Genomic DNA, 20,969 nt, shown 5'->3' on the forward strand with positions numbered 1-20,969 from the left:
TGTTTTCAGATTCTTTTCCTTTCTAGGTTATTACAAAATACTGAGTATAGTTCCCTGTGCTGTACAGATGGGTAGAGTCCCTGAATTGGGGAATTTGAGAATATTGTTGAATGGAGTTAACTTTCTAATTATATGCCCAGTTTTCTTTTTGTTTGTTTTTGTTTTATTTTTCTCATTTTTTATTAGGAAATTTAAAAAAAGAATTTTATTTTATTTATTTATTTTTAAACAGCAGGTTCTTATTAGTTATCTATTTTACACATATTAGTGTATACATGTCAATCCCAATCTCCCAATTCATCCCACCACCACCACCCCACCCCTGCTTTCCCCCCTTGAGGTCCATACGTTTGTTCTCTACATCTGTGTCTCTATTTCTGCCTTGCAAACTGGTCATCTGTACCATTTTTCTAGATTCCACATATATGCGTTAATATACGGTATTTGTTTTTCTTTTTCTGACTTTCTTCACTCTGTATGACAGTCTCTCGGTCCGTCCACGTCTCTACGAATGACCCAATTTCATTCCTTTTTATGGCTGAGTAATATTCCACTATATATATGTACTACATCTTCTTTATCCATTTGTCTGTTGATGGGCATTTAGGTTTCTTCCATGACCTGGCTATTGAAATAGTGCTGCAATGAACATTGTGGTACGTGACTCTTTTTGAATTATGATTTTCTCTGGGTATGTGCCCAATAGTGGGATTGCTGGGTCATATGGTAATTCTATTTTTAGTTTTTTAAAGAAGCTCCATAATGTTCTCCATAGTGGCTGTATCAGTTTACATTCCCACCAACAGTGCAAGAGCGTTCCCTTTTCTCCACACCCTCTCCAGCATTTGTTGTTTGTAGATTTTCTGATGATGCCCATTTTAACTGGTGTGAGGTGATACCTCATTGTAGTTTTGATTTGCATTTCTCTAATAATTAGTGAGGTTAAGCAGCTTTTCACATGCCTCTTGGCCATCTGTGTGTCTTCTTTGGAGAAATGTCTATTTAGGTCTTCTGCCCATTTTTAGATTGGGTTATTTTTTCTTTTAATATTGAGCTCCATGTTGCGTTTATATATTTTGGAGATTAATCCTTTGTCCATTTATTCGTTTGCAAATATTTTCTCCCATTCTGAGGGCTGTCTTTTCGTCTTGCTTATAGTTTCCTTTGCTTTGCAAAAGCTTTTAAGTTTAATTAGGTCCCATTTGTTTATTTTTGTTTTTATTTCCACTACTCTAGGAGGTGGGTCAAAAAAGATCCTGCTGTGATTTATGTCAAAGAGTGTTCTTCCTATGTTTTCCTCTGAGAGTTTTATAGTGTCCGGTCTTATATTTAGGTCTTTAATCCATTTGAGTTTATTTTTGTGTATGGTGTTAGGGAGTGTTCTAATTTCATTCTTTTACATGTAGCTGTCCAATTTTCCCAGCACCACTTATTGAACAGACTGTCTTTTCTCCATTGTATATCCTTGCCTGCTTTGTCATAGATTAGTTGACCATAGGTGCGTGGGGTTTATCTCTGGGCTTTCTATCCTGTTCCATTGATCTATGTTTCTATTTTTGTGCCAGTACCATATGGTCTTGATTACTGTAGCTTTGTAATATAGTCTGAAGTCAGGGAGTCTGATTCCTCCAGCTCCCTTTTTTTCCCTCAAGATTGCTTTGGCTATTTGGGTCTTCTGTGTTTCCATACAAATTTTCAGATTTTTTGCTCTAGTTCTGTAAAAAAAACCATTGATAATTTGATAGGGATTGCATTGAATCTGTAGATTTCTTTGGGTAGAATAGTCATTTTCACAATATTGATTCTTCCAATCCAAGAACATGGTATATCTCTCCATCTGTTTGTGTCATCTTTGATTTCTTTCATCAGTGTCTTATAGTTTTCTGAGTACAGGTCTTTTACCTCCTTAGGCAGGTTTATTCCTATGTATTTTATTATTTTTGTTGCAATGGTGAATGGGATTGTTTCCTTAATTTCTCTTTCTGATCTTTTGTTGTTAGTGTATAGGAATGCAAGAGATTTCTGTGCAATAATTTTGTATCCTGCAACTTTACCAAATTCATTGATTAGCTCTAGTAGTTTTCTGGTGGCATCTTTAGGATTCTCTATGTATAGTATCACGTCATCTGCAAACAGTGCAGTTTTACTTCTTCTTTTCCAATTTGAGTTCCTTTTATTTCTTTTTCTTCTCTGATGGCCACAGCTAGGACTTCCAGAACTATGTTGAATAATAGTGGCAGAGTGGACATCCTTGTCTTGTTCCTGATCTTAGAAGAAATGCTTTCAGTTTTTCATCGTTGAGAATGATGTTTGCTGTGGGTTTGTCATATATAGCCTTTATTATGTTGAGGTAGGTTCCCTCTATGCACACTTTCTGGAGAGTTTTTATTATAAATGGGTGTTGAATTTTGTCAAAAGCTTTTTCTGCATCTATTGAGATGATCATATGGTTTTATTCAATTTGCTAATATGATGTATACATTGATTGATTTGGGTATGTTAAAGAATCCTTGCATCGCTGGGATAAATCCCACTTGATCATGGTGTATGATCCTTTTAATGTGTTGCTGGATTCTGTTTGCTAGTATTCTGTTGAGGATTTTTGCATCTATATTCGTCAGTGATATTGATCTGTAATTTTATTTTTTTGCAGTATCTTCGTCTGGTTTTGGTATTAGGGTGATGGTGGCCCTATAGAATGAGTTTGGGAGTGTTCCTCCCTCTGCAATTTTTTGGAAGAGTTTGAGAAGGATGGGTGTTAGCTCTTCTCTAAATGTTTGATAGAATTCACCTGTGAAGCCATCTGGTCCTGGACTTTTGTTTGTTGGAAGATTTTTAATCACAGTTTCAATTTCATTACTTGTGATTGGTCTGTTCATGTTTCTGTTTCTTCCTTGTTCAGTCTTGGAAGGTTATACCTTTCTAAGAATTTGTCCATTTCTTCCAGGTTTTCCATTTTATTGGCATAGAGTTGCTTGTAGTAGTCTCTTAGGATGCTTTGTATTTCTGTGGTGTCCATTGTAACTTCTCCTTTTTCATTTCTAATTTTATTGATTTGAGTCCTCTCCCTTTTTTTCTTGATGAGTCTGGCTTAAGGTTTATCAATTTTGTTTATCTTCTCAAAGAACCACCTTTTAGCTTTATTGATCTTTGCTGTTGTTTTCTTTGTTTCTATTTCATTTATTTCTGCTCTCATCTGTGTCATTTCTTTCCTTCTACTAACTTTGGGTTTTGTTTGTTCTTCTTTCTCTAGTTCCTTTAGGTGTAAGGTTAGGTTGTTTATTTGAGACTTTTCTTGTTTCTTGAGGTAGGGTTGTATTGCTATAAACTTCCCTCTTAGAACTGCTTTTGCTGCATCCCATAGGTTTTGGATTGTCGTGTTTTTGTTGTCATTTGTCTCTAGGTATTTTTTGATTTCCTCTTTGATTTCTTCAGTGATCTCTTCATTATTTAGTAATATACTGTTTAGCCTCCATGTGTTTATGTTTTTTTTCCCTGTAATTGATTCTTTTAAAGTTTATTTATTTATTTATTTAGGCTGCATTGGGTCTTTGTTGCTGTGCGTGGGCTTCCTCTAGTTGTGGCGAGTGGGGGCTACTCTTCATCGTGGTGTGCAGGCTTCTCATGGTGGTGGCTTCTCTTGTTGCAGAGTATGGGCTCTAGGTGCGCAGGCTTCAGTAGTTGTAGCACATGGGCTCAGTAGTTGTGGCTCGCGGGCTCTAGAGCACAGGCTCAGTAGTTGCTCAGCTTAGTTGCTCTGCTGCATGTGGGATCTTCCTGGACCAGGGATTGAACCTGTGTCCCCTGCATTGGAGGTGGATTCTTAATCACTGTGCCACCAGGGAAATCCCTTGTAATTGATTTCTAATCTCATAGCATTGTGGTCGGAAAAGATGCTTAATATGATTTCAATTTTCTTAAATTTTCAGAGGCTTGATTTGTGACCCAAGATGTGATCTATCCTGGAGAATGTTCCATGTATGCTTGCGAAGATAGTGTAACCTGCTGTTTTTGGATGGAATGTCCTATAAATATCAATTAAATGTATCTGGTCTATTGTGTCATTTAAAGCTTGTGTTTCCTTATTAGTTTTCTGTCTGGATGATCTGTCCATTGGTGTAAGTGAGGTGTTAAAGTCCCGCACTATTATTGTGTTACTGTCGATTTCCTCTTTTATAGCTGTTAGTGTTAGCCTTATGTGTTGAGGTGCTCCTAGTTGGGCGCATATATATTTAAAATTGTTTTATCTTCTTCTTGGATTGATCCCTTGATCATTATGTAGTGTCTTCTTTGTCTCTTATAGTAGTCTTTATTTTAAAGTCTACTTTGTCTGATATGAGAATTGATACTCCAGCTTTCTTTTGATTTCCATTTGCATGGAATATCTTTTTCCATCCCCTCACTTTCAGTTTGTATGTGTCCCTAGGTCTGAAGTGGGTCTCTTGTGGACAGCATATATATGGGTCTTGTTTTCATACCCATTCAGCCCATCTCTGTCTTTTGGTTGGAGCATTTAATCCATTTACATTTAAGGTACTTATTGATATGTATGTTCCTATGACCATTTTCTTAATTGTTTTGGGTTTGTTTGTGTAGGTCCTTTTCTTCTCTTGTGTTTCCCACTTAGAGAAGTTCCTTTAGCATTTGTTGTAGAGCTGGTTTGGTGGTGCTGAATTCTCTTAGCTTTTGCTTATCTGTAAAGGTTTTAATTTCTCCATCAAATCTGAATGAGATCCTTGCTGGGTAGAGTAATCTTGGTTGTAGGTTTTTCCCTTTCATCACTTTAAATATGTCCTGCTACTCCCTTCTGGCTTGCAGAGTTTCTGCTGAAAGATCAGCTGTTAACCTTATGGGGATTCTGTTGTATCTTGTTTGTTGCTTTTCCCTTGCTACTTTTAATATTTTTTCTTTGTATTTAATTTTTGAGAGTTTAATTAATATGTGTCTTGGTGTGTTTCTCCTTGGATCTATCCTGTATGGAACTCTCTGCGCTTCCTGGACTTGATTATTCCCTTTCCTATATTAGGGAAATTTTCGACTATAATCTCTTCAAATATTTTCTCAGGTCCTTTCTCTCTCTCTTCTCCTTCTGGGACCCCTATAATATGAATGTTGGTGCATTTAATGTTGTCCCAAAGGTCTCTTAGGCTGTCTTCATTTCTTTTCATTCTTTTTTCTTTATTCTACTCTGCGGCAGTGATTTCCACCATTCTGTCCTCCAGGTCACTTATCCATTCTTATTCCTCAGTTATTCTGCTATTGATTCCTTCTAGTGTATTTTTCACTTCAGTTAATGTATTGTTCATCTCTGTTTGTTTGTTCTTTAATTCTTCTAGGTGTTTGTTCTTTAATTCTTCTAGGTCTTTGTTAAACATTTCTTGCATCTTCTCTATCTTTGCCTCCATTCTTTTTCTGAGGTCCTGGATCATCTTCACTATCATTATTCTGAATTGTTTTTCTAGAAGGTTGCCTAGTTCCACCTAATTTAGCTGCTTTTCTGGGGTTTTATCTTGTTCATCATCTACATCTGGTACATAGTCCTTTGCATTTTAATTTTGTGTATCTTTTTGTGAATGTGGTTTTTGTTCCACAACCTGCAGGACTGTAGTTCTTCTTGCTTCTGTTGTCTGCCCTCTGGTGAATGAGGCTATCTAAGAGGCCTTTGCAAATTTCCTGATGGGAGGGACTGGTGGTGGGTAGAGCTGGGTGTTGCTCTGGTGGGCAGAGCTCAGTAAAACTTTAATCTGCTTGTCTGCTGATGGATGGGGATGAGTTCCCTCCTTGTTGGTTGTTTGGCCTGAGGTGACCCAGCACTGCTGCCTATAGGCTCTTTGGTGGGGCTAATGGCAGACTCCGGGAGGGCTCACACCAAGGAGAACTTCCCAGAACCTCTGCTGCCAGTGTCCTTGTCCCCGTAGTGAGCCACAGCCGCCCCCCGCCTCTGCGGGAGACCCTCCAACACTAGCAGGTAGGTCTGGTTCAGTCTCCTATGGGGTCACTGCTCCTTCCCTCTGGGTCCTCATGTGCACACTACTTTGTGTGTGCCCTCCAAGAGTGGACTCTCTTGTCCCCCAGACCTGTCGAAGTCCTGCAGTCAAATCCCGCTAGCCTTCAAAGTCTGATTCTCTAGGAATTCCTCCTCCCATTGCCAGGCCCCCAGGTTGGGAAGCCTGATGTGGGGCTCAGAACCTTCACTCCAGTGGGTGGACTTCTGTGGTATAAGTGTTCTCCAGTTTTTGAGTCACCCACCCAGTGGTTTTGGGATTTGATTTTATTGTGATTGTGCCCCTCCTACCGTCTTATTGTGGCTTCTCCTTTGTCTTTGGATGTGGGGTATCTTTTTTGGTGAGTTCCAGTGTCTTCCTGTCTGATCGTTGAGCCGTCAGTTATGATTCTGGTGCTCTCGCAAGAGAGAGTGAGCGCATGTCCTACTCCGCCATCTTGAACCAGTCTCCAAAACATTATCTATATACCCAGTTTTCTTGAGTTTGCAATTAAGCTGGAACCTGTCTTTTTTTTTTTTTTCAAGTTTGTTAAATGAAGACTTTTATTGTGAGAAAGAAATCAGTTCATTATGCCTTTCTCTCCATTGAAGGTGGTAATTACCCTTTGTTGTAGCATTCACAGATTCTTTAGAGAATTATCTTCAAAACTGTGACTTTTAAAACATAGCATCAAAACTCTATTGGGACTTCCCAGGTGGCCCAGTGGTTAAGACTTCACGCTTCCACTTCAGGGGGCGCAGGTTCGATCCCTGGTCAGGGAAATGAGATCCCACATACCTTGAGGCATGGCCGAAAAAAAAAAGACTCTATTATTGAGTTAAAAATAAATAATAATTATTATAAATAATACATAAATCAATCTAAAAATCCAGCTCCTATAGTGTACCATTTTCATTAAACATTTCCTTCAGTGTTTCTGCAGGGTAATCTGGAGGCAGAAACCTATACTTTAGTGATATATTACCCAGTTATAGAATTTGCATATTTCTGGTTCTAAATGTGTACTTCCTTTTGGAAATAATATGGAACCCTCTCTTGAAGTCTGGGGCACACTTCATGATTTAGGATGTTTCTTCTGCAGCCCCTGCTGCTGCCATAAGTTTTCCAATGGACTGACAGATTAGATGTACACTGCTTTTAAGACGAAGAAGTTTAGTTGTGAAATCAGATTCCTCAGCTGAGGATTGTGCTTCACAATACTGGACCCCTGGTTGTGATACTTGGTCATCTTTCCACATTCCCTCATCCGTTCAATCAGTGTGTCATATCCAGAAATAAAGTGCCTATGACATGAGTAATGCTAGGCTTCAAGGAGACCCAGAGACAACGAGGAGTGTCAGTCACATCCTCCTTGATGTGTCTCCGAGCACCGCAGTTGCTCAGTAGCCATGAGTAAGATCTTTCAAATTTTGCTGAATAACTGATATTGGGGAACTTAAGCAGAAAACAGAATTAAACAGAAATTAAACAAAATTAAACAGAACAATTTAAAGTTTTGAAGTTTGGTCTGCTAACCCAAGAAGAAAAGTTCTTGAAGTGTGACCATCAGTAGAAGCATGGTGAGATGTATGCTTTGGGGGACCATTCATTGGAATATTGGTATATTGCCATATACCCATTGGAGAGCACTGCTCAGTTCTAGAGTTGCTGATATGAAACAGTCCCCAAGTGAGATGCAGTGAGAAAAGCAGTTTGCAGACCACGTGTAGAACACAACACCAGTGATTAAAAACAAAAAAGGAGGGGGATGTGAACACTTGGTTACGGTTGCAAAGAGAACATGTGAAAGGATTGCCGAGACCCTGGCCAGGCGAGTTGCCTCTGGGAAGGAAACTGGTGGCTGTGAAGGGCAGGGAAGCGAACTCGCTTCTTACTGCAGCCAGACTTCTTGTTTCTTTTGAATTATCTACCACACTCAGGTGTTACTTACTGAATTAAGTACACTAAAAATTAAATTTGGGAAACCAAAAAATCCCCACAAAAAGCAAAAGCCAGTGCACTGCCACTGATTCCAGAGCAGTCAGTTTTTTTGAACAGATATCCTTCTGCTGAAAATAGTGAAATAACAGACCTTAACACAGACGTAGAGAATGGACTTCAGGACACAGGGAGGAGGAAGGGTAAGGGTAAGCTGGGACGAAGTGAGAGAGTGGCATTGACATACATACACTACCAAATGTAAAGTAGATAGCTAGTAGGAATCAGCCACATAGCACAGGAAGATCAGCTCGGTGCTTTATAACCACCTAGAGGGGTGGGATAGGGAGGGTGGGAGGGAGACTCAAGAGGGAGGAGATATGGGGATATATGTATATGTATAGCTGATTCACTTTGTTATACAGCAGAAACTAAGACACCATTGTAAAGCAATTATACTCCAATAAAGACGTTAAAAAAGAAAAAGAAATAGACCTTAACATTATAAACAGGATCCAAGTGAATGTGTTAGCTAATTTCATGCACCCTTGTTTAACCACCAGGTAGTTTTTGTGGGTGTGTTTCATCTGCAAGATGGGGGTGTGGGTTTCTCTGTCTCTCTCTCTCCTGTTTCCCTGTGTGTCCCTGTTCTCTCTGTCCATAATTTGCATCTAACTGCTTCTTCACATTGAATTCTGAAAGGCAGCTTAGGATGGGGCAGTGGTAATTACAGATTTCCCCTGTCTCTCTGCTTTGTGTTTGAAAGGTTTTCAGGAATGTACAGACCCTATAGCTGTGGGAGTAGTTACCTCCCCCCAGCTACCAGAAGAATGTCGGTTATAGCCCAAAGACCAGTTAGATCCTTGTGCATTTCCTTTAAGCCTGAAACTTACATCCTTCATTCATCCAAAGACTTGGACAGATGTGTGTCTTCCTTTTTGTATACCCTAGACATCAAAGATGAAGCTCAGGTGACAAAGTGTCTTCTGAAAATACTTGCCCTTAGGGCTTCTTGTTAGCATGATTACTTATTTAACAAGTTAAGAATTTTCACTTGATATAAATACATATGATGTAACTTCAGGAAAATTCTTTATTGCATGTACTCATTTACCCAAATAAATGTTCACATATGTAATAATGGACTTTCAGTTTTTTTAATGGAGCATATGTCCTGTATTGGGTTTCTATTTTTAAATTGCACTTTTATTTGCATTACATATAATTATGCAATATACACTTTATAGTTCACCCTGAACTGATTGAATTATTTATATGAGGTTTTAAATACAGAGATATATAAACACTAAAGCTACAATGTCAGAAGTAAACTTGGCTTTCATTTTATATAAAATGAATGCTAAATATATCTTTTATTCTTGAGAACTCAGACCCATCAAACACATTTAGATAAGTCTTTTTCTCCTGAGTATATTTTAGTTTAGAAAATTCTTTAAAAAAAAAATCTGTGATTCTATCCTCCTACACAATCATTTAAGATATTTTCCCCACCCGAGTATCCCTCCTACACAATCATTTAAGATATTTTCCCCACCCACTTAGTAATATAACAATTTTAAATTTCAGTACATTTAAACCAAAGTTGATCAACTATTTGAGGCTAAGTGACAAATTTAAACTAATTTATTTCACATAATACATTGAATTTATATAAGGATTATAAATAGTTCTAAATAAGAGTAGTATTTGAGGTTGTTTTGTTTACTTTAAATTCAGACTAGAAGTTTAAACTTCTTTGCTTTGAATTTTTTTTTTTTAATTTAAATAGCTATTTTGATGTCATCATTTTAGAGCACCTACTGGTTTGCAAGTATCTTCAACAGCATGAGTTCAGTAATTGTTTGCACGTAATCAAAACTACCCAAGAAGATTAAAAGACCAGGAGAAAACAGAAATTTCCATATTATGATTAGATAAAAAGGAGAAGAAACTTATGTCCACAAAATCAGAAGATTAGAATAAAATAAGAGGGGAAAGAATATCCACAAAATTACAAGACGGAAAGAGAGAGAAAACGAGGTATTAGCCTCTGCTTCCGTCAACCTCAGCAGAGATTGGATACTAGTGATAATCTTTGTATGTGATTTTAAAAAAATTCTTTCAGAAGCCCAGAGCAGTCTACTTGCCTTTTATCAGGCTCAGTTCCTTTCTGTGGCTGTATACTGTTACAATTAAAAAAGAAGTTGGTTTTTAAGTTAGTCTTAATTTTTCATCCATCCCATTTTATTAAAAATTTTGAAATCTTTTCTTTTTAATTGAGAAAGGCATAGGTGTTAATGAGAAAGATCCCTTAGTATATGTGGAATATATGTGGTCATATTTTTTTCCGTTTGAGCTTTTCCAAAGGCAGCTGCAAAGTGTTTGAATTCCACAGACGTTGACATATGTTTACGTAAGTCTGTTTGACCATCAGCAGAAGATTACATTTCCACATCTCACTGCGGACTGTTTAAGCAGATGTGCCTTACTCCAGAAAAAGCCAACTTTTCTCTCCTTTCCTTTGCATTTGTCATCACTGCATTTTTCAGAATTTCAAAAAGGTTATAAGCAACAACAAAAAGGAACAGCTGTGCCTTTATTTCTCCAGAATAGAGGTTATTTCTAAGTTTCCCGGTATGGTAAGTCAGCTTTTGCCAATTACTGTGGTGAAACTGAATCCCAGTCCTTTTCAGGAAGATGGCTATTTTCAAAGTTCACTTTTTTTTTTTTTTGTTACAATGTGACGTCAATTCCTGGTGTGGAGGTCACAAGCTTCCAGAAAAGAAATTGAGCTAGCATGCCTTGGAAATCATGAGACTTGCTTAATGAGAGAGTTAGTTATATAAAATTGAAATCAAAATTGAAAAATTATCTTTAAAAAGTAAGAGATCAGTTACAAACAGAGCATTTATTTGGCTCTTATTGGCTAATTTCATTGTCAGTAGAAATTTGTAGAAAAAACTGCTACAAATTTTAAATGTTTAGCCATACTCTAAAAACTTTAAGTATTTACTTTTAAATAGAGAAAATCGGTCTGTCCATATAAAATACAGAAGTTATAGTGCTAATATGTCATAAAAATAAATTCCTATCTTCTGCTAAAAATTTCAAGAGATTTTGTTGTACTACATAAAATTTTCGATAGCTTAAAGTCTTTTGTGTCAATGCCAGATAATTGATAGTCGTTTGACTATCATTTGATTGAAATTTTATTCCCTTTTTGTGTGAGGTGAATTTCCCTCATTATCGTCATATCCTAATAGTTGACTGGTGTTTAAAAAAACAAAACAAAACATTAATTTCATGTGATTTTTTTGTGTGCATGCTTAAAAGAACATTGAATAATAAGGAATGTCTAAATCAACAACAACAAAAAGAATAACTTTTTAATTCTCTATTTGTGTTTAACTAAGGGTTTTAAATTTGGGATTACAAATGGAGACCATCAATTGGTTTGTGTAGTATTTAAAATTTTTTTCTTTGATTTGTTGCTAATATTTAAAAATGGGAAAAAAAAATTTTTAAATGGGAGACTTTACGTATAAATCCAGATTCCTAGATTTTTGTGAATAATTGGAAGATCTGGTCTTCTTCCATCACAGTAGCACTTACTGGAGCCACAGAGCATCTGCCCCACCCCCATCTTTATCTCCAGCTCCCACAGGTCCATACCAGGCACTTTGCCCTTCATGCTTTCTGCCTGCCTGTGTAGGCATTTGAATTTGCTGTCTTTAAATATAAAACTTACAATGAGTTATGAGTGTGAAAATCAGCTTTGAAAGTTGCTAAATTCTATCCCAGACTTCTGTTTAGTACAGTTTTTTTTAAATGATTAATGCTTTCATTTTAATTAGATCTATAACTGAGTAACAGAAGTGTGTCCTTTTAAATATGGTGTATTGAAATTCAGCATTGTATTGCAATGCTGTGTTTACTGATTGATGATTTTTGGAGTAACAGCATTTATGCAATAAAGGAACAAAGATAGTTTCTGACTTGGACATTCTGAACATATGGCTAATCTTCTAAATGGATCAGATGAAACAAAGCCCAATCCGTAAATCCGCCTTCACTGAGCACCCACCATGGACACGAGACCCTGCCTTAGCCAAGGTTGACAAAGAAGTCGTTTCCACCTCTTTTTAGGGAAGTTAAACATAGCTGGAAATAAAGGCAAAATAGAGTATGAAGTGAGAAAAACCCATCAGAACTTCAGGGCGAGACCTCTGGGAGTTCAAGGCAAGATGTCCTTCTCCTATCCAGGGGGTTCAGGGAAAGCCACGTGGACTTGGACTTGCTGTTTGTTTCCCAAGTTCACTTTGACTTATATGACAAAAATGGGTCTGGAGCATGATGAATGACAAATAATTTGGACACGATGGGGAGAGAGCAAGGGCCCCCAGTGTGAAATCCTCTAGCGGGCAAGTATATTCAGGTGGTGATCCTGACTTGTCATGGTGTAGAATGGTTGAAAATTGGCGTGGTAAATAAAGCTCCAGGTACATTACTATGACTCAGCTTTTTTTTTCCCTTCTGTTGACACTGCTCCAAAGTCATTATTTTGGGTCGTTCGGCCTTATTTTGCATGAGTGAATCACTTAACAACTATTATTGCTCTGGTGTAATGCCAGCCTCATAAATACCAGTGCAGACTTAAGACCAACAAAAATGGATTCTAAGGTGGTCCTTTCAAGTGTCAGAGGATATTGTTAATTAGATCTTTTAAAGATTATCATCAACATGAACCCAAACTTAAAAAAAAATCGAAGACACCTTGTGGACATCCAGTACCCCTCTCCTTTGTAGTCTGAGAAGCACTGATCTAATCTAATTTCTACTTTTTGATGCCAACTGAAGCTCACAGAGGGAAGGGACATTCTCAAGCTCACACAGTATGAGATAGTGGCAGTTGTGGGACCAGAACCCAAGTCTCATGTTCCTCCTTTATTGCATATTCCACTGCACCTTGGGTTTTTTTTGTTTTTTTTTAAATTAATTTATTTATTATTCATTTTTGGCTGTGTTGGGTCCTCGTTGCTGCACGCGAGCTTTCTCTAGTTGTGGCGAGCAGGGGCTACTCTTCCTTGCGGTCCGCAGGCTTCTCACTGCGGTGGCTTCTCTTGTTGCGGAGCAAGGGCTCTAGGTGCACAGGCTTCAGTAGTTGTCGCACGTGGACTCAGTAGTTGTGGCTCATGGGCTCTAGAGCACAGTCTCAGTAGTTGTGGTGCACGGTCTTAGTTGCTCCGCGGCATGTGGGATCTTCCTGGACCAGGGCTTGAACCCGTGTCCCCTGCATTGGCAGGCGGATTCTTAATCTCTGCACCACCAGGGAAGTCCCCAGTGCACCTTGTTAACCATAAGAAATGTTGTGCAACATTGTGTTACAGACTTTGGGGGATTAGTTTGGAAAGGCAATGCACCTATGTAATATTGCTCTGGGAAAATAGGTTTATTTCTCTATCTTCTAAAAAATTTTTATTTTTTTATTGAAGTATAGTTGATTTACATTATCATGTTAGTTTCAGGTGTATGGCACAGTGATATATATATATATATATATATATATATATATATATATATATATATTATTTTTCAGATTCTTTTCCCTTATAGGTTATTACAAAATATTGAGTATAGTTCCCTATGCTATACAGTAGCCCCTTGTTGGTTATCTATATTATATATATAGTAGTGTGTATATGTAAATCCCAATCTCCTAATTTATCCCCCTCCCCCTTCCCCTTTGGTAACCAGACCAGCAATGCTCCTTGGAATGACTCATGACAGAAATGGGGCAAATGACTCCCCAATTACCCAAGACTGAGAGGTTTCCTGGGAATGTGGGACTTTTGGTGCAAAAATGGACAGTTGGCCATCCTACCTGTAAATATATGAATGCATCATGCTTAAGATGTTGCTTTTGGTGAAGAAGCAGAAGTAGTCATATTCTGCATCAGAATTTTCCCCCCAAAGTTTGCGTATTATTTGCAAAACTTTCTTCTAGAAACATAGTTACACCTTCCATTGGATGGTTACAAACTAACAATTTATTACAAACTAAAAATTTTGTTAACTTCTGGAGGTAACTTCTGTAGGGTGTGTTATGAGCTTGTATAATTTCTTGCTGCCATCTAGTGGCTAAATCCAACAGGACCTTGGTGATTAGCAATCTTAAATGTAACATTTTTATGTTTAAAGGCCTTGACACAAAAACAAACCAGTTGGATTTGTCAGGGGATTGTTAGTAATTAGTAGACATTAAGAGCTCTTAAAATGATTAAATGTAGACATTTCAGATGGCTCGAAAAACATGGTTTTTATTTTCATGTAGAGTAGCTTTTCATGTAAGATGCCGCTCATGTGGTGTTTTTATTTATTTATTTATTTATTTATTTTTGGCTGCGTTGGGTCTTCGTTGCTGCACACAGGCTTCCTCTAGTTGTGGCGAGCGGGGGCTACTCTTCGTTGCAGGTGTGCGGGCTTATCACTGCGGTGGCTTCACTTGTTGCGGAGCACGGGCTCTAGGTGCCTGGACTCAGTAGTTGTGGCTCACGGGGTCTAGAGTGCAGGCTCAGTAGTTGTGGCACATGGGCTTAGTTGCTCCGCGGCATGTGAGATCTTCCCGGACCAGGGCTCGAACCTGTGTCCCCTGCATTGGCAGGCAAATTCTTAACCACTACACCACCAGGGAAGCCCTCATGTAGTGTTTCTGAAACTCTTTATTAAAGTGCATTTCATATGGAGAAAAGTGTTCCTATCATAAGCACATATGTGCGAATTTCTATGAAGTGAACACAGTAACTACACCATTACCCACCCCTCCCCCAAATATAACCACTGACTTTTAGCACCATCATTTTGTTTGATTTTGTACTTCACATAAAGTGAAAGGAGATGGTATATACTCTATGGCTTGCAGCTTATATAGTATTTTAATGCTAAAGTAATTCACGTTTCTTTTCAACCTGGACAATGCAGTAGCTAACAAAGACAATTAGATTAACCAAAAACATTAGAAAGCCCAAACCATTCTTATCATTTTAGTATTTTTCCTGACAGTCTTCTTGAGGGGAGCAGAGGTATGCATGTAGTGTGTGTGTGTGCACGCCCTGCACGGAGAGTGTATACCTACATTCGCATCTGTACAGAAGTGGGACTGTATTCCACACCCTGTCTTATAACCTTTGTAACTTCTATTTCCTGAACATTGTTCCATTTATAAGACTCATATTTAACAGAGCAACGTGTCTTGAATGGATATGTGTCTTCCCTGAGAAGACTGAGTCTTGTTCTGTGGCCCACATTTGGTGGTGGGTGGATTATGGGATGGAGGCAGGAAACCTGTAGCAGTGGAGGGGCTGGGCTTGGGGAGGAGGGGTTCTCTGCACAGGAAGACCTTCCGCCTCCCCCCTGGCTGTGGGCTGCTCCGCACCTGGCCACACGGCCATGGCTCCCACAGTAAATGCTCTCCTTTCCTTTTCCTGCAGCATTGGTATCATCTATGGTTTTGTGGCGAACCAACACATAAGGACTCACATTGAAAAGACTCGGAAATTGTCAGAAAGTAATTTCAACGACTTGAGAACTCTCCTGAATGCAACTCCAGGGGTAAGGACCACAATCTGTGTGTCCCATGCTGCTTTGTGTTTGAGGCCTTTGGGAGTTCCTGTATATATTTGGAATCTTCTTTGGACCTTCTGGAAACCCTATAATCATTGTAGACAGGTGTTGTCTTTTAATTTTAAAGATAAAGGAATAAAGGCCTAGCAAGTGATTTTCAAAAGAGTACAAAGCATAATTTCAGAATTGGTGCTTTTATTTTATTGCATTTTACTTTATTTCTTTTCTTTTATTAAGGTATAACATAGAATTATATTACTTATTATAAAAGTGCTTAACCATTTTAAAGGTCTCATGACTTTTTCAATTTTATTTACTTATTTTTGGCTGTGTTGGTCTTCATTGCTGCGCGCAGGCTTTCTCTAGTTGTAGTGAGCGGGGGCTACTTTTCGTTGCGGTGTGCGGGCTTCTCACTGCAGTGGCTTCTCTTGTTGCGGAGCATGGGCTCTAGGCGTGCGGGCTCCAGTCGTTGTGACTCGCGGGCTCTAGAGTACAGGCTCAGTAGTTGTGGTGCACGGGCTTAGTTGCTCCGCGGCATGTGGGATATTCCTGGACCTGGGCTCGAACCCGTGTCCCCTGCATTGGCAGACAGATTCTTAACCACTGCGTCACCAGGGAAGCCCCATGACTTTTTTAAAAAAGAAAAATCTTTGGTGCCACTGTCCTTTCTTTTTCACAATATCATTAACTCCCCATCGTTTCCTTGAAGTTACTCTGGTAATGAAACCTTTCTGTTTTATATAAACTTATTTGCTAATATCTGTATAGATGTGTAAAATTCCTTGGGAAGGAGAGACACACACACATATGCACGGAGGTTGTCTCTGGGGACAGGGTGACCTGAGGGCACCTTTTTTCTGTATCCCAGAAGCACATTGATGCTTTGCCTATTCAGAACATCTTTTTTAAAAACCTCTCAGCAGAGGGCTTCCCTGGTGGCTCAGTGGTTAAGAATCCGCCTGCCAATGCAGGGGACACAGGTTCGAGCCCAGGTCCAGGAAGATCCCACATGCCACAGAGCAACTAAGCCCATGCGCCACAACTTATGAACCTGCCCTCTAGAGCCCATGAGTCACAGCTACTGAAGCCCGCAGGCCTAGAGCCCATGCTCTGCAACAAGAGAAGCCGCTGCAATGAGAAGCCCGCGCACCACAAGGAAGAGTAGCCCCTGCTCGCTGCAACTAGAGAAAGCCCGCGCGCAGCAACGAAGACCCAACACAGCCAAAAATTAATTAATTAATTAAATAAATAAATAAATAAATAAATAAATAAAAACCTCTCAGCAGAAACCATCAAACATATGATGCTGAGCTAATGGGTACCAGCATGCAGAGAGAAGGATGCTATCCTATTAGATTCACTAAGAGCCTGCCAGAATCCATGGGCTTCCTTACACAGGGATGTGTTCTTACAGGTTTAATATATTCTAAAAAAATGCCAACACATTAAATATGGTACTAGTTTTTTAATATGTGGTTGGAACTAAAAATGCAAGGAGTGCAGGAATTTTTACTATTGAGATTATAGAAGCTAACTTTATTCAGCTTTATAGCCTGTGCAGAGAGGGAAATGCTTCATTTCCCCAGTTTGTGAGTAAAAATTCATAGTATTTTTTACCTATCATTCTAAAGATGCCAAAGTAAAATCTGTTTCCTAAAAAGTTGGCAGAGTTAAACACATAGCAATCATGGCTGGTGAACTTTGCTTTCATAATCTTGGAAAGAGACTAAAGTGTTATGGCTTTGGGGGAAACTTATCTAGTTCAAAATATATGAAAGAGCTCTAACAAGTCTAGAAAAAATTGGGCAGAGAGTGTCAATAATTGATTTACAGAGGAAATATAACTGGTCCCAAACATCATAAATTTTTTTTAATACATCTTTATTGGAGTATAATTGCTTCACAATGCCGTGTTAGCTTCTGTTGCACAACAAAGTGAATCAGCCATATGCATACATATGTCCCCATATTCCCTCCCTCTTGAGCCTCCCTCCCACTCTCCCTATTCCACCCTTCTACGTCGTCACAAAGCACTGAGCTGATCTCCCTGTGCTATGCAGCTGCTTCCCACTAGCTAACTATTTTACAGTCGGTAGTGTATATATGTCGATACTACTCTCACTTCGCCCCAGCTTCCCCCTCCCCACTGTGTCCTCAAGTCCATTCGCTATGTCTACGTCTTTATTCCTGCTCTGCCACTAGGTTCATCAGTACCATTTTTTTTTTTTTAGATTCCATATGTATGTGTTAGCATACGGTATTTGTTTTTCTCTTTCTGACTTACTTCACTCTGTATGACAGTCTCTAGGTCCATCCACCTCACTACAGATAACTCAATTTCGTTTCTTTTTACGGCTGAATAATATTCCATTGTATATATGTGCCACATCTTCTTTATCCATTCATCTGTCAGTAGACACTTAGGTTGCTTCCATGTCCTGGTGATTGTAAATAGAGCTGCAATGAACATTGTGGTACATGACTCTTTTTGAATTATGGTTTTCTCAGGGTATATGCCCAGTAGTGGGATTGCTGGGTCGTATGGTAGTTCTATTTTAAGTTTTTTAAGGAACCTCCATACTGTTCTCCATAGCGACTGTATCAATTTACATTCCCACCAACAGCACAGGAGGGTTCCCTTTTCTCCACACCCTCTCCAGCATTTATTGTTTGTAGACTTTTTGATGATGACCATTGTGACCGGTGTGAGGTGATACCTCACTGTGGTTCTGATTTGCATTTCTCTAATGATTAGTGATGTTGAGCATCTTTTCACCTGTCTCTTGGCCATCTGTATGTCTTCTCTGGTGAAATGTCTATTTAGGTCTTCTGCCCATTTTTTAATAGGGTTGTTTGTTTTTTTGAAATTGAGTTCCATGAGCTGTTTGTATATTTTGGAGATTAATCCTTTGTCCGTTGTTTCATTTGCAAGTTAACCTTAGTCTAGTAATTGGAGAAATGAACAATTAAAAATGCACATTTTCACTAAGAAGATGGGCAATAGTTATTTTATTTAAAAGTGGTAATACCCAGTGTTGCAGAGGGTGTGGGGAAGCAGACCCACAAAGACAAAGTAGGCAGAAGGGTGAGTGGCCCCAGCAGAGGTCAGTAATAGCTGCTAAGTAAAATGATCCTAGGGTGGTAGATTTCACACGGTGTCAAATTCTCTGCAGTTCCTCCTTTCAAGAGGTGGATCTGTTTTCCATCTCCTCAAATCTTGGATGTGTCTGTGACCTGCTTTGACCAAACGAATGAAGTAGACGTGACCTCGTGCTAGTTTTGACCTTAGACTTCCAAAGGCCTTGCAGTGTCTACTCTTGTCCTCTTGCTAGAGGGACCACTACGTGAAAACACCCAGGCTGGCCGCTTGGGAGGAGAGACCACATAGAGAGAGGGATCCATTTGTCCCCAGCCAAGCCAGCGCCAACCAGGAGATCAGCATAGCCAATCCACAGAATCATGAGAAATAAGAAATCATATTTCTTAAGCCAATAAGAAGTCTGAGCATCCAAAAAATAGAAATATCTCTAAGTACCTGCTTTCTTTTAAAACCACTCTGATTCAAGATAATTTTCATATGTTAAATCTCTTTTTATTGTGGCTTGGGAAACCTCCAGAAGAAGAGATTTCATGTAATCTTTTTTTTTTTTTTTTTTTTTAAGCAAATCGACTATGTACTGGACCAGTATACCACCACAAAGGCAAGGGCATTCTCGGATCTGGACAGTGAGTAAAATTGAACGTTGCCTCAAATGTGTTTGTTTTGGCGAGAAGATGCTATGGCCATGTCCCATAAAACATGGACTAAGAAATGTAGTATTCTGTTTCTGCAATTTCTGCGTGAACAAAGGGGGAAAGCAGAACAGTAATTCCCTAGCATTATTGACAACGTGTAGTTTGTTACTCAGCCATTAAAGCCTAGCATTTATTATAAAAATGCTTCTGCTTTCCTGCAGTCACAGGCACCTGTTCTTCACTCCCCACGTGAGAGAAGAATTGGGTCTCTGTCCGATCTGCTGTTAAAGACAGATATGGGCCCCCCGGAGAAGCCAGTGGCTTCAGGAATTAGAGGGGTGGGCGGTGCTGGTCCCCACATGCTCAGTGGTTAGCAACCAGGGGCTGTTTTGCCCTCAAGACGACATCTGGCAACATCTGGAGGCATTTTCAGTGTCCCGGTTGGGTCCCATCCTTTGGCGGAGGCCAGGGATGTGGCTAAAAACCCTGCAACGCACAGGGCAGGTCCCACAGGAAAGACGGATCCGGCCCCCGACGTTGATGGAGCCCGGGTTCAGAAACCCTGGTCCAGCAGGAGAGGTTAGGGACACCTGCAGCCGTGAATCAAGGTGATAAGGTGAACCTATTCCTAGTACAAAGAAACCCCGAGTCTGCGGTGGTTAAGTTTTCACGGGGGGGGCGCAGCTGGTGTGAGGGCTTGGAAGTGTGCCAAGAAATCTCCGCACGAGAGTCCACGGCCATGCGGGGCGTGGAGTGAAAAGTGGGATTTCACGTCGGGAGAGACTAAACCAGGCAACGAAATCGGCATCGGGAAGAGACTGAGAGGTAAGAGGAGGCTAAAGAAAGAGACCCCACCCTCACTGTCCCTTATGCTTCTTGGAATGTAGATATTAAGTTGTTGCTGGGAGGCGGAATTTTCGAACACCTCAAACCTAGAGTGGTCCCTGTGCTGGATGACATCAAGGCCATGGCAGAAGGTGAGCACTGTGGCAGCAGGACCAAGACAGCCTCCACCCGGAAGGCTCAGCCTCCGAGGCTCCCTCGCCCTTTTCTCGTTTTCCCTGAGGGTCACCTGGGGCAGAGCCACAGTCTGTCCTTCCTTCCTTCCTCCCTCCCTCCCTTTCTCTCTTCCATCCTTCCCACCTCCCTTCCCTCCTTCCTTTTTCCCTTCCCTCCTCCCTCCCTCCCTCCCTTCTTTCCTTCCTTCCTTCCACACCTGGCCCCTGCCTATCTTTCCAGTCTCTTCCACCAGCACCCCACTTTCCATTCCACCCGTGAATCTCAGTGTTCATTCTGATGTTAAGTCCCCAAAGGTGTTATTCTTCCCCAGACCCTGTACTGCACAGGCTTCCTCTGCCTGAAATGCCACAGAATCTTCTTCATCTAACATACATATTAGAAAATTGTGTTCCTAGAATGTGTATTTAGCCTTGACAAAGACTGAAGTTTAAAACAGCAAGGCTTGTCTTTAGAATGAGTCTTACCCCTATGGTTGAATCATAGTCAATCACAGCAGAGGTTCAGTGGTACCTGAATAAAGGAAAATAGATGGAGGAAAAAAGAAAACAAACAAAAAAATAAGTTTTCTTGCTCTTGTCCTTACTGGGATATTGTTAGTGTACAACAGTTGTCCGAAGTTCACAACAAATACACTTAAACTCAATTGAAATAAATCTTCAGCCAGTGGTTAAT

The 20,969-nt window shown here is 39.7% G+C and overlaps 1 protein-coding gene across 8 annotated transcripts in view; it reads left to right on the top strand.

Moving 5' to 3' along the window:
• PROM1 (prominin 1) overlaps positions 1-20,969 on the top strand; it is a 114,185-nt gene that overhangs the window by 54,702 nt on the left and 38,514 nt on the right. For all 8 annotated transcript variants that reach the window (XM_036853841.1, XM_036853838.1, XM_036853839.1 and 5 more), the window contains exons 5-7: positions 15,410-15,530; positions 19,205-19,268; positions 20,165-20,254. In XM_036853841.1, coding sequence (XP_036709736.1) covers positions 15,410-15,530; positions 19,205-19,268; positions 20,165-20,254 — 275 coding nt within the window. The remainder of the gene's footprint in view (positions 1-15,409; positions 15,531-19,204; positions 19,269-20,164; positions 20,255-20,969) is intronic.

The sequence above is a fragment of the Balaenoptera musculus genome, chromosome 5, assembly GCF_009873245.2.
Source record: "Balaenoptera musculus isolate JJ_BM4_2016_0621 chromosome 5, mBalMus1.pri.v3, whole genome shotgun sequence".
Classification (NCBI taxonomy): Eukaryota; Metazoa; Chordata; class Mammalia; order Artiodactyla; family Balaenopteridae; genus Balaenoptera; species Balaenoptera musculus.